Genomic DNA, 12,942 nt, shown 5'->3' on the forward strand with positions numbered 1-12,942 from the left:
TCGCCTCCCTGGTAGCGTCCCTGGTCGGTGAGCATTTTTTGTTCCGGCACCCCCCGCCTAAAGTGCGCCGTTTAGGCGGGCCGTTGGATTTTGCATAGTATGAAAGTCCGGAACGGGGGCTCGGATCGCCATGAACGGGGTGCCGATCGATTGGCCGGCTCGCGGAGAGCGCGTGTGCTGAATTTGAGACGTAAGGATTCATAAATGGCGATTTTGGCAAAGTATGGCGGCCATCTTGTTTTCGCGAAATTGGCCATTTTTTTGGCGTACCTGGTAATTGCTGAAGGTCTAGAGCATTTTTTGTTCGAACACCACCCCTCCGCGAGCCACCGTTTCTGCGGGCCGCCGGGCGTCGAGCTGGTCTTCGAGCGCGGCGAGTTCTCTATATTTTTCCGCGGGTCGATTGCGGCTCCTCTATACGTTCGTGTCAAAATTACCTCCACTTTTCGCCCGGTTTCCGAGAAAAGCGATGTCAGTCAGTCAGTGGGTGTGTAGCTTTATATAGTATAATAATAAGGAGCGACTACAAAAATTTACTTTTCGACAAAGTCCGATAGGTTGCGTGCCAAGACTGGCTCTAAAAGCTTAAACCAAGAAGATCTTAACGTCTTCGGTTGATTCTCTAAGTATCGGAGGAAGTAATAAATCAAAAAAAATTAAGAAAATAAAAACTATTACCTAAAAATACACGAGCTTTAAGAACTAAACGCAACGCAAGCAATAAAAGCAAAGAGAACTTCGATAGCTTATATTTTATCTTATGCACAATTATTAAAATAGAAAATGAATGATTGCGAAAATTATTTATGTAAAATATTTTATACTAGCTGTGCCCCACGGTTTCACCCGCGTAAGTCCGTATCCCGTAGGAATAAGGGAGAAAAATTTGCCTATGTGTTATACCAGTTGTCCAGCTATCTACGTACCAAATTACATTGCAATCAGTTCAGTAGTTTTTGCATGAAAGCGCAACAAACACACACACATCTTTACAAACTTTCGCATTTATAATATTAGTTTTATATCTATAGGAACTTATGACTACTACGGACTCAATCATTACACCAGTCGCGTCATTCGCTCAAGACAACCAGGCGAACAAATTGGACCATGGATCTTCTATGGATGCCCAGAGTTGGATGCCGTTTTAGAAACGCCGAAATCGTGGCCGACTACTGATGCGGATGACGTCGTTGTAAGTGCTTTTATGTTATAGAATATAGACTGATGAGCATATAGACAGAGTACTAAAGTACTTTTCATGTAATTGATTATACTTTATAACATACAGGTAGATAGTTCCCTTCAGGTTTTTAACGGTATAGTTTTGAACATATAGACAGTACTAAAATATTGATTATACTTTATATTATAAAATACAGGTTTTTAACGGTGAAATGTCCTTCGGTGAAAGTAGAGGGTATATTACTGGGATACATACGGTTCAAAGTTAATGTAATCTGTGGCTTCATTTTTTCACAATTTGAATGAAGTGTCGTTCTATCCACTTAAGAGTAATATCACGTAAACGGTTATATGCTCGTCTTGGCTCTCAATAGGATCAGGGAGTGTAATCACAATATCGCACTAACACTATAAATCTGGAAGTCTGTTTGTTTGGATGTTTGTCAATCACGCTGAAACTACTGAACGAATTTTGATGAAATTAGGTATAAGCTAAACTAAATGCTCTCCCTTTAAATAAAACAGGAATCTTGATATCCGGACGAAGCCGGGACGAGCGTCTAGTTCCAAGATAAACAAATATAATCACTTCCTTGGGACGTACCTATTTATGAGACTCAATTGAAAAAAATTCTGGGAGAGAGTAAGAAAATCTGCGGTTGCTTGATTGCTCTTTAAATAATATAAAGTTGAAGAGTTTGTTTGAAAGCGCTAATATCAAGAACTACTGGACCGATTTAAAAATTCACCTTTATGAGTGTAAAAATGTAATCTCTGAGTGCTATAGGCTATACATGTACCACGGACGCAGCCGCAGAAAAATTTCCATAATATCACTTTGGGAAACCTTCATGATAAATTTAAGTAACTGTTTCCAGATGTATCCTGAAGGAATTCGTAGGCAATTAGAGTGGCTACATCAGAAGTATGGGAATATAACCTTCCTGATTACGGAGAACGGCTGCGCAAGTCGTGGTGATGATAATGACGAGGACAGAATAGCTTTTATTAAAAGTTATTTAGAGCAGGTAAAATTTTAATTTATTAAGTTATGCCGTTAAAATTAAAAGAGTTTTATTGTGAAGACATCAGAATGAATGCGTTCTCAAATTATCAATTATGAAATAGACATTTTATACAAATCAGAATGTAAAATGGAATAAAAATGACCCCAGTATATGACTATAATACCATTCTTGTAAAAGCAGTAAAAGCAGTGGCTCAATGGTAAAGATCTTGGTCTTAAATTCGATAAGAAGGGGGGTTCGGGACTAGGCGAGTGTGCAGGAAATAGATTGATTTGTGAATTTATCTGCGCATGTGGATAGCATCATCACTGCTCGAAACGGTGAAGGAAAACGTCATGTCCGAGATACATAAGTTTGACGACACACATCTGCCAACCTGCACCTTGGCCAACGTGGTTGATTATGGCCTAAAAATCTCGAAACTATATTTTATGTGCAAAGAAGTTCTAATGTACCTTTAATAATAACGACTGTCTTTGTTTTTCAGGTATCCATTGCTATTAAAGAAGGCATTAACGTAGAAGGTTACACAGTGTGGTCCCTGATGGATAACTTTGAATGGCTCTTTGGTTACAAGTAAGTGTTTATAAGTTTAGATCGATGCTAACTGGCAACACTAACATATAAAATCAAAATAACGAATGAAAGACATGGTAGGTAATCATGTTCACGTAAAAAAAAAAGTTTTAATCTGTGTATTATTTATATTTTCAGAACTAAATACGGGTTATACAAAGTCGACTTCAATGATCCTCAGCGAAGAAGGACACCGCGTGCATCTGCTCATTTTTACGCGAACATAATCAAAGCCAGAAATACAGACGTCCCGACCAGTCAAACACCTAAAAGACAAGAATATCATAATCACTCCAACGCAAGAAGTCTTCATATAAATATATTATTACTCATTTTATTCTGGTTAAGTGTTAAATAAATTTCACTCGCAAATCATTCTTGTTCTTTACGCGAATCCGAATAAAGTACAATTTCTTTAAAAAACTACAATTGAATAACATTATAGAAGTGATAGATAGAAATACGTCAAGTACAAGTATTTCTTTTAATGCTCTTAGTCTTATCGACATAGAATAAAAGTTTAACTTAATGTATAATACAACAATAAGCAACAAGACTGTTCATCACTTTAAATGCATAATAAACGTTAACTTAATTTTAATTATCAATGGAATCAGGACATAATATATGCAAAAACTCATCTCTTACCCTATGCATATACTTTAGCTTTCCCTTCCCCTTCCCACCAACTTTAATTATTCTTCTTCTTCTTCTTTCTATTGCAGATTTAAATAATACCACAGACAATATAATACGTAAATTATTGTCATCTGTAATAATACTCTATAATGGTAATTCCACTGTCCACTCCTACCCCTGAAGTTATATGATACGATGCGATATAGAATAGAAAGATACAAAGAAAAAAGTATACATAAGAATAACAATAAAGAAATCAAGAAAAATAAGAACAAATTTTGAAACAATGGTTCGTTTGCTGAGATAAAATAATAAGTATAAGCGATTGTAGTCAAACGAGAATCGTTTGACTACAATAACCATTTTTTACAGTGCATGATTAAACTCGAGTTGCCATCTGTTATTGAGTTCGATTGAGATTTATTGGTAAGGATTTGAGGGCCCTGGAGCACTGCCCCGCCTAGCCCATGGTAGCTACGCCACTGCTGCCAAAAGTAGTTGTTTATACTTGTATATGATATGATTACATACATTTTACAGTGTACATACATTTTATTGTCTTTGACGGTATCTTACATTTTGATAATAAAATATAATTAAGGAAGGGTTTAATGAGAACGACTTTCTTATAATAAAAACATGTTTATTACAAAACCATTTATTGAATAATACAAATTGGACTTTTTAAAGTTGTACCAAGTACTTATAAATATAGGTGAAGATGCATCAATTTGTAAATATGTTTTATTTATATTTTTATGATATAAAATTTAAAATTTCAAGCTTAACAACTAGCTTTCATACCTATAACTAGGTACTTATGTAAATTTAAAAATTGTATAAATGCATAAGTATAAAATTGTAGAATTATTATGACATTATTTTAAAATAACAAAGAATGGCATAAACAAATTTTATTTGTATTTATTGGCGTTATTTTTCCTCCTTTTTCAAACGTCAATTAAGTCTTGAGGCTCTATAGTCTATATAAAATTATGTATAAATCGAGATCTTAAAATTAAAATAATAGCACCGGAATATGTATAAAAATATAAATCAATTATGCATTTCCAACATGGTAAATAAATTTATATCATACTCATATGCTTTCATATCAAACCTCTTACCTAATAAAATTGTCATGATGACTAAATATGTCATGAGTCAAATATTTAAAAATGGAATATAATATTAAAAAAAAAAAACGTACATGTTACATGTTCGTATTTTGACTAACACACCCTAATCGTCCATACCAAATATATTAAAATCACCCGCGTCTAACTCTAACTCTTCAGATCTCTCTTCCATTCTCTTCTTGGACGCCTCAGCTTTTAATTCTTCGATATCTTTATAGGTGTGTCCCTGTTTGTCCTTCTCTATATCAGCACCGCACTCTACTAAATAGTTAACTACTTCCGAGTGACCTTTCAGAGCCGCGTAATGCAATGCCGTCATTTTATTATCTTCATTTTTAATATTAATATTAGCCATATTTACTGTCAATTCTTTAATGACATCTAGGTTTCCATTCATAGCAGCGTAGTGAATAGCTGCATTACCATTGTCATCGACATGGTTTATGTCAACTTTTTCTAGTATACTCGCGAGATTATCAATATCTCCATTTATTTTAACCGCTTCAATAAGCTTCAATTTCGCTTCAATTTCCTGTTCTTTCAATTGCTTTGCGATACTCCACTTATGCGCTGCATATTCGGGTATTAGATGTAAATAATTCTGCCAGTGTTTTGACTCTTTAAATTTAGTAAATAATTCCTTTTCTTTGTCAGTAATACTGACAGTATTGTAAATGTTACCATCATTGTCTATGTTCTCAAAGCAAAATCCGCCGCATTTTAAATCATATATTGCTTGTACTGATTCCAAATCTTCAACAAATTCAAATGACTTATTTATTATTTCCCCTGGAAGATCATTCGTATCCAAAACTTCGCCGATTACTTCAAGCAAGGCGTTACCGTGCGCTAAGACGTTACGCATATTTATTTCAGTCAGTAATTTGTTCTGTTTCTGTATTGTCGCTATTCTCTTACATTTAGCAGATATATTCAGTAGATCAATTAGGATCATTTCCAAACAAATTCTAAATTGTGCATTATATTTATATTGTACTACAAAAAAGTCTCGGTGTTGCTTGTTTATTATATTTGAAAGAAAGGTTATCCTTTCCAAATAACATTTTAACAATTCAGGGTCTCGATCTGCAACATGCAAAGTACGGATAATTTTCGCCGACTGTTCATCAAATGGCTCTATTGCCAATGCTGTATTTACGTTTTTTTCCATATCGGTACAAAAGTCGTTTCCAATCTTACAAAACATTGGTCCATCGCTTCTACGACACTCGGGAATGTTATTGGAAATATATTTAATTTCCTCTTCGGTTATGAATTGTTTCATATTAAGAATTGCATTAAATTCTTTAATGCCATCAAATGCGTGAACAACACTTATATTTGAGGACAGAGGTTTTGGCGAGCAGTGTTGTTCTATTAGCTTAAGTAAACTCTCAACATTAACTTTCATATCTTTATGCTTGTATCCATTCCTACAAAGTTGTTTGTATTTGTCTGTGAACATACTGAATTTTAATTCTGCATTTGTTGCATCAAAACTCTTCGTCTTTATAATCAAGAATTCAAATAGTCTCTCTATAAGGTCCCACAATACTTCGACATCTGTATAATTGTCGATAAAATTAGACATAGTGTTACGAGTCTCAGCATTATTTGTAGATTTCAAGAGTTGTTTTAAATGAATCATATCTTGAGAATTAGGATAATCACTTAACATATTATTAGCTAACGTATTTTTCAAATTATTCCATCGATCACTCTGATATATAACCTTTTGGAGTAAGTCGTTAATAACTTTTTTATAGTGATTGAAATGTTTTGACAAGAACATATGTATCCGTCTAATTTCTTGGCCATTTTTCTTATCAAGCATATTAAAATCATGGTTTATATGACCAACTTCTATCATAAGGCTTCTGGATAAACCATGTTTACTCCATGTCTCAGTATAAAATTTATCTAAAAATATCCTTTCCATTAAATGATACATACAACCTCCCAAAAACTGGGAATAGCAAGAATACAAATAATTAGGTAAATCGATTTTGCTTTCTATTGCCTCTCTTCTAGCTGACAAAATGTTGATACCGAACCTAATAAGAGATCTATTCACAAAATATCTATTGATACTAATCACCTTTCGTATTGCATCTTTTAGATGTAACAAATCTTGTAAGACTTTTTCGAAAATGTCTTCACCGTGTTTAGCGATCTCCATTCGCCAAAGAATTTTACATTTTTTTGCCTTACTTAGATAATCTCTTATATTGTTTAAACTATCCACAACATCTATTGGTACTTCCGCAACTATCAAAGCGCGTGTCGTTGGATCTAAATTCATACTTTCTTTTGTGCTTTTAAGAAATTCCCCGACAACTTGCAAAATTCTCTCTAGTAATAGTTGCGCTCTCTGCTTTTCCTTTTTTATATCTGAAACAGAAGGAAGTTCCTGGAGGTAGCGCAACATCTTTTTTAAAGAATAATCATCTCTCATTTCAGGACATGGTGTGAGCGATTGGATTTCTTCATCGGAGAATTTCGAGTTCTTGGGTCTTATATTTTTCTCTAAGATTGGTTTATTTAGCTCTTCTTTAAAATTACGTAACATTTCAATAAAGTGGTCTCTCTCTAAGTACAACACTAGAAATCTTATCAACCCTCCCATGTCCACTGAACAGGGTATTGGATACGTGTGGACCTCCTCATTTTCGATTGTCGAGATACAATCACTCTCTAGTGTACTAGTTCTTGACAAATAAAAGGACCACTTCGTCCTAAAATGGTAAATAAAGTGATACAGCTTTGACTCTAATTTCTGATACATATTATTTTCCATTATAAGTCTTTTCTTTAATAAATGTATATTGTCTAAAATTAATAGACATATATTATAGTCCATTTTCCAAAAAAAGGTTTTGAACATATAGAATGCCTGGGCTTTCCAGTACAGTGATATACCATCATCATCTTGTTTCATTTTATCCAAACAAATTGATAAAACTCTTTTAGAATAAATTTCGACTTGTTTAAAAATAATATTAATAATCTCTTTAATAAGATCTATTTCACGGAGAATAGATCTATTGTAATCTGATATATCTTTCCAATCCCTAATTTTCTTTTTAACCTCGCTTAACTGTTCATATAAAGCAATTTGGAATTCATTAAAAATGACAATGCATTTAATTTCGGCCAATGTTTGTGGATGGCTGGATTTGATAGCTGTAGTTCTCTTGAAATATTCTTCGGCGTTGGTTAACAGAATACAGAGATTACTCAAATTTTCGTTATCATTCACACTGCTCGCCTCATTGTAAACCCAATGAAGATCACCAGCCCAGTAGTCATAGAACCTTTCCAATAGTACTTCATTCCCACTACACATGCAGTTGAAGAATGTGCGTTCTATTGTTAAATTACGTTGTGCTTTATCCATCGGAGACAGATATGGCAAAAGCTCAGTTTGTTCCAGAAGATAATCAAGCATTTTCACTTGGGAATGTTTGCTTATACAGCTAAATATATCAAACTTGCTTTTTGTAATTAATTGCTGTATTAATGGTTTATTATCAACAGTATTTAAAGTATTGATTAAAATATTGAATGTCAATATATCACTCTTTTGTATAACTTCAATAAACTTCTTGTATATTTTAATTATTTCTTTAGACAAGGAGTCAGTACCACAATTTGTGAGGTCTTCTACAATATTGTCTGCTCCTTGCCTTGATGTCCCTGGATGATCCATTGTTACTGTAAATGATACCTGAACATTAAATACTTGAAATGTTCAAACGATAAATAAATAAGTACAAATAAAATAACACAACTAAAATAATATTCACATTAACAACATACAATTCAGAAAACTTTCACCTTTAAATTAAATATATGTTCAGTTCTGAATTCTTTTGAATATCTATCAACATCTGAATTCTTCTAGTTTGATATTAAAATATAAAAGATGGTTCTATTTTAATAACTAACTAAAAGAATTCAGAAGTTGAAAGAAATTGAAAGAATAAAAGAGAATAGAATGGTTTGTGAACTATCTGCTTTTGAAAATTACATATTTTTCATTGTCTATTTTATTAACAACATACAACAAATTATCTATATAAATTTATTATAGAATAAATAAATGAAAATAAAACTAGGAATAAAACATTTAACATACTTATTCCTATATTATATGAACATAAAATGTCTAATTAAAATAGGAGACTAATTCTCAAATTTTCTTTGCTTGTTTATGGATGAATCTACAATAAGAAGTTTTACATTCATAGAGGGGATGGCCAAAGAGAAAAGTTGGAGTTAATTCATAAGACCATGATATTATATTTTCAACCCATGTTCATGTCATGGCAAGCTGCAAAATATGTATATATTTTATTATTTTATCAAAGGCCAACATAAATACTTATTACATCACAGGAAATAATTAAACACATCAATATTTAAAAAAGTAATGAATTCAACTTTTGCTAAAAATATAATTACCCTATTAAATAATCAGACTATCACATTACAGTCTTCATTTCGAATATAAATATTAAATACCCATATATGTGGATAAATTATATTGCCAATTGCCATTGCACATTCATTAAACAATAAAATATTTTTTTACTACTATAAATGTTTGATTAAGAAAACTAGGTTCAATTCAAGTCAGACTTGGATAAACAGGAGATTAGTAGTAACAATAACCCTTCCATATTACTATTAGCATTATAGAAAAAGTACTGTGTAATAGAATACTATTTTCAACAATGAAATACAGTAGATCTTAAGATATGAGGTCTATATGGTTAAACATTATAATTACTAGAAAAGATTATCTCAATGCAAAGATAAAGACTTTTAATAGAAAATATATAGAGAATGAGATATTGATGCATGCTAAGTTCAAAAATTAACTATTGTATCAATCTAGCAACTTAACGATTAGCTTAACTATTTACTTTGTATAAGGATAATATTATTTTTTACGAACCGGTTGAAGTGGCCAGAAATTTGTACCCACTTTTCACGCTTCAGACAAATGACCACTCAACACTACAATCTATAAAACCCATGCTATATTTTTGCAGACGCTATAGGTATATAGTTTATTAAATATGTGTATATGTGCAAGTTGACAACATAATATATAACTTGCTCTGTGGACTGTGGTTCCCGCTTCCCGATGACTCATAGTACTTTTCACAGAGTAAGTTGGTATACTTTTACTTAGCATTATAGCACATATTACATATACAGTGATTTGTACACATATTGTTGAATGTTGAATCCAGATAAGTGATAAATTGCAAACAAACTTGTCATATTATTGTTTGTTTATTTGTATTTTGTAAGAAGTGAGAACTGTCAAGTGTCTTTTTCTAAGAAGGCAACTCACACTCTAAAAGGGCTAGACAAGGCTAAAAATGTAGGAAATGTGGTCACGAATACAACGAACGCTAAAAAGTGGAAGTTTTTCTGGTTCGATTATAATTACGTGATATTTAGAAGTTTTAGTTCTATGTCATCGTCGGCAATGGAGCTGGCTGATGGTAGGTGGTAAGTGCTACCTTCGCCCATGAACATTTTGAGAGGCGTCAGGTTCATTGCATAAACCGTTGCATAAAAGCTCTGTCTTTTTCCTTTTTTATGGCTATGAGTAATTTTGCTGTTTTATGACAAATGTCTTTTGTCAACTATAGTTCGGCCGTTCATAGAATGCGTTCCTGACACATCGCGAATGAACTGACGACGTGACTTTGTAATGGCGTTGCAGTAAAAATAAAAATATTTTTGCTGGTTGTTTACCGTTTTAACAATTGATGAGCATTAAAAAAAAATTATTATATCAATAATCAATGAATGTTATAATTTTGTGCCAAACTGAGTGTCAAATAACTTGGTAAACAATATTTTTCTAAATCTATACTGCGCTATTACAAGGTTATGTCAGCGCTTCATATTTGTAGTGCTGTGCTAAAAATAACAGGCAAGTATCGTTATCTGTTCTTATACAGTTATACTTATAATATAAAATAATACGTTTTGTTTTTCTTTTTAAGAATTTGAAAATAATGGACTATAAAATAACTTTTATGAAATATAAAAATATAATTATTATTGATAATAATATAATTATACATGTAGGCGAAGATGATGATGAAGACACCACCTCCTCAAGCGAATCGGAGTCAATTTTATTATATGAATTACTTTTTTTTGGTTTCCACTTAAATAACGAAAATATAAATTTTAAATGATTCCGCCAATTTAAAACAAAATAGTCTTAAAATAATGCGGCGGTTCATTTTGGAGGAACGGTAACGAACTCAGTGTTATGTTGTGCCCATCACTAGTCGTGACTAACTGACAGGTGTCAGGAACGCATTCTCTGAACGGCCGAAGTATAGTTGTTATTTTGTCAATTACTGGTGTCACTTGTCAATGTCAAATTATATTATTTTGCTCTTCGAGTTGCGATTAATGAATAACGCTATTACGATTTCGAATGGGAACTAGTAAAAAAAAATTATTGGATCCGCTTGCCACAAACTGATATTTAAATTGATTATATTGTTATTCATTTTCTAGGGATAACAATTACACTTTCTATGTGGCATAACTATCGAAACGAATTTATGACGAAACAGCTGTGCAAGCATTTGCCTACTTAGAAAACGTTGATGACACAAGGAAGGCAGTTTAATGGCAAAAATGTCCAAAATAAAAAAGTTGACCGGATCCTTTCGGTACACGCAATGGGATCCGTGCTTGATAATATCACAAATAGTGGCCATGCAAAGTGTGATGTATTTATCGTTGAGTCTTCTTGTCGCGATTATGCAGGACCTAACGGGATCAACGAGGACCCTCGACCATATATTTGAATATCATGTAAGTTGAATAAGAATTATTTAAAGAATCCTTCCTTTTTTAGAATAGATTTTTCTGGAGGCAGTTATCAAGCTAGATTACAATATAAGCTAATTCTGACCATGATGAAACATCTTGCCATGAGAATTTCTTTTGATAAAATGGGCGAAGACACTGGTCACAAGGTAGTTTACTATATTAAAGTTTAGTGTACTAACTTATTCTTATTATAGAAGTAGTTTGTTTATTTAAATGCGCTAATGTCATAATACTTTTTTAAAGTGTTTAATAACTTTGTATGAAATCTGCTTCTTTTTTGTATAACAAATCATAAAAAAAAAAACATATAAATCTCAGGATGTACTGGACAGATTTAAAAAATTCTTTCCATGTTGGATCTATGTATGTGTTTGTTTGGTTTTACATTAGTATTTTACTGTAACAAATGAGTATGAATAGTGTAGTAATAAATGTAAATGTTGTTGATATGAAAATCCCCTATGTATAGGTATTTTGTCACTACTACTGCATGTTCAAGTATTTTTAGAATCCTTACTGGCTCAATATACACTGCAATGTAAATCAAACAATGATCTATTATATACAATTTCAGGAAATCCATGTAAAAGACAACGAAGGGAGGTCTGTTATTTTGGCGTTTGTTTTAAATGCAGTTATTGGGGCATACTTATTGTGGTTGTTGGTGGGACGGACGAAACTGTGCTTGGATTTCAGGTAAATTAAATGGATAATTAAAAAATTTATAAACTGATAAGCGTTAAATTTGGTAACATCATATCTGTTTAATTATTTACACTATGTTGTATATACATGAAGTAAAATAGAAACATAGATAACAAACACCAAAGCAAATTTAAGAGAAAACACGCTGGTCTGTTCTTTTTTACGTATTATATTAAAATTCATAACCAAAGTGTTGATGCCTTACTCAGATTAATAATATGTTTGAAGAAAGAGGACGATTGACCTGTCTTTGTAGAGCAACTATAGATAATTAGACTGTGATATGGCACTGAGTTAATCTATCTATTCTTAGTTTGATTGCATAATAATTTAACAATATTTCAGTTGCACATACTACGGCTTCCATTTGCTCGTGTGTTGGCTGTATAACGGAATGTTCCCCACCACATTTTCCTGGTGGGCCTTGAACATAGCCTGTGCGGCGATCACATGCGTGGCCGGCGAGTTCTTGTGTCTCCGGACTGAACTGCAAGCTATACCGCTCAGCAATATTGGTGCGAAGGTGGACTTATGAAACCCGAGTTCAACAAACATTTAAATGTTTTAATGGACATTGCAGTAGAAAGAGATATAAGATACAGGTCCGTAGTGCTGCCTCTGTTGGCTAAAATTGTGAGGTTTTTGCGAGACGTTAATGTAAATGTATGTTATACTGTGTAGTTATTGATATGCTAAAGAAATATGTTTCGTAGACTTCGACCAAATATACTGTAGACACCCGGTCTCATACAAAATACCGCCTTAAAAGTGTCTCCGCGTCAACATATAGC

The 12,942-nt window shown here is 32.8% G+C and overlaps 3 protein-coding genes across 3 annotated transcripts in view; 2 read left to right on the forward strand and 1 right to left on the reverse strand.

The window, feature by feature from the left end:
- LOC119837203 (myrosinase 1-like) overlaps positions 1-3,147 on the forward strand; it is a 9,423-nt gene extending 6,276 nt beyond the window's left edge. The window contains exons 8-11 of the mRNA XM_038362729.1: positions 1,032-1,195; positions 2,064-2,213; positions 2,701-2,789; positions 2,928-3,147. Of these exons, the coding sequence (XP_038218657.1) occupies positions 1,032-1,195; positions 2,064-2,213; positions 2,701-2,789; positions 2,928-3,147 (623 nt within the window). The remainder of the gene's footprint in view (positions 1-1,031; positions 1,196-2,063; positions 2,214-2,700; positions 2,790-2,927) is intronic.
- Positions 3,148-4,345: 1,198 nt separating this feature from the next.
- Positions 4,346-9,863, reverse strand: LOC119836936. Its single transcript, XM_038362408.1, has 2 exons — positions 9,528-9,863; positions 4,346-8,281 (listed from the first exon to the last, which is right to left on the reverse strand). Exon 2 carries the CDS (start codon positions 8,274-8,276, stop codon positions 4,671-4,673), a length of 3,606 nt encoding a protein of 1,201 aa, XP_038218336.1. The 5' UTR covers positions 8,277-8,281; positions 9,528-9,863; the 3' UTR covers positions 4,346-4,670.
- A 1,112-nt stretch (positions 9,864-10,975) lies between these two features.
- Positions 10,976-12,929, forward strand: LOC119837094 (protein SYS1 homolog). The gene is made up of 3 exons (XM_038362592.1): positions 10,976-11,428; positions 12,021-12,142; positions 12,497-12,929. The coding sequence occupies exons 1-3, from the start codon at positions 11,240-11,242 to the stop codon at positions 12,684-12,686; spliced, it is 501 nt and encodes a 166-aa protein (XP_038218520.1). The 5' UTR covers positions 10,976-11,239; the 3' UTR covers positions 12,687-12,929.
- The last annotated feature ends 13 nt before the right edge of the window (positions 12,930-12,942 follow it).

This window comes from Zerene cesonia, chromosome 26, assembly GCF_012273895.1.
Source record: "Zerene cesonia ecotype Mississippi chromosome 26, Zerene_cesonia_1.1, whole genome shotgun sequence".
NCBI classification, from domain to species: Eukaryota; Metazoa; Arthropoda; class Insecta; order Lepidoptera; family Pieridae; genus Zerene; species Zerene cesonia.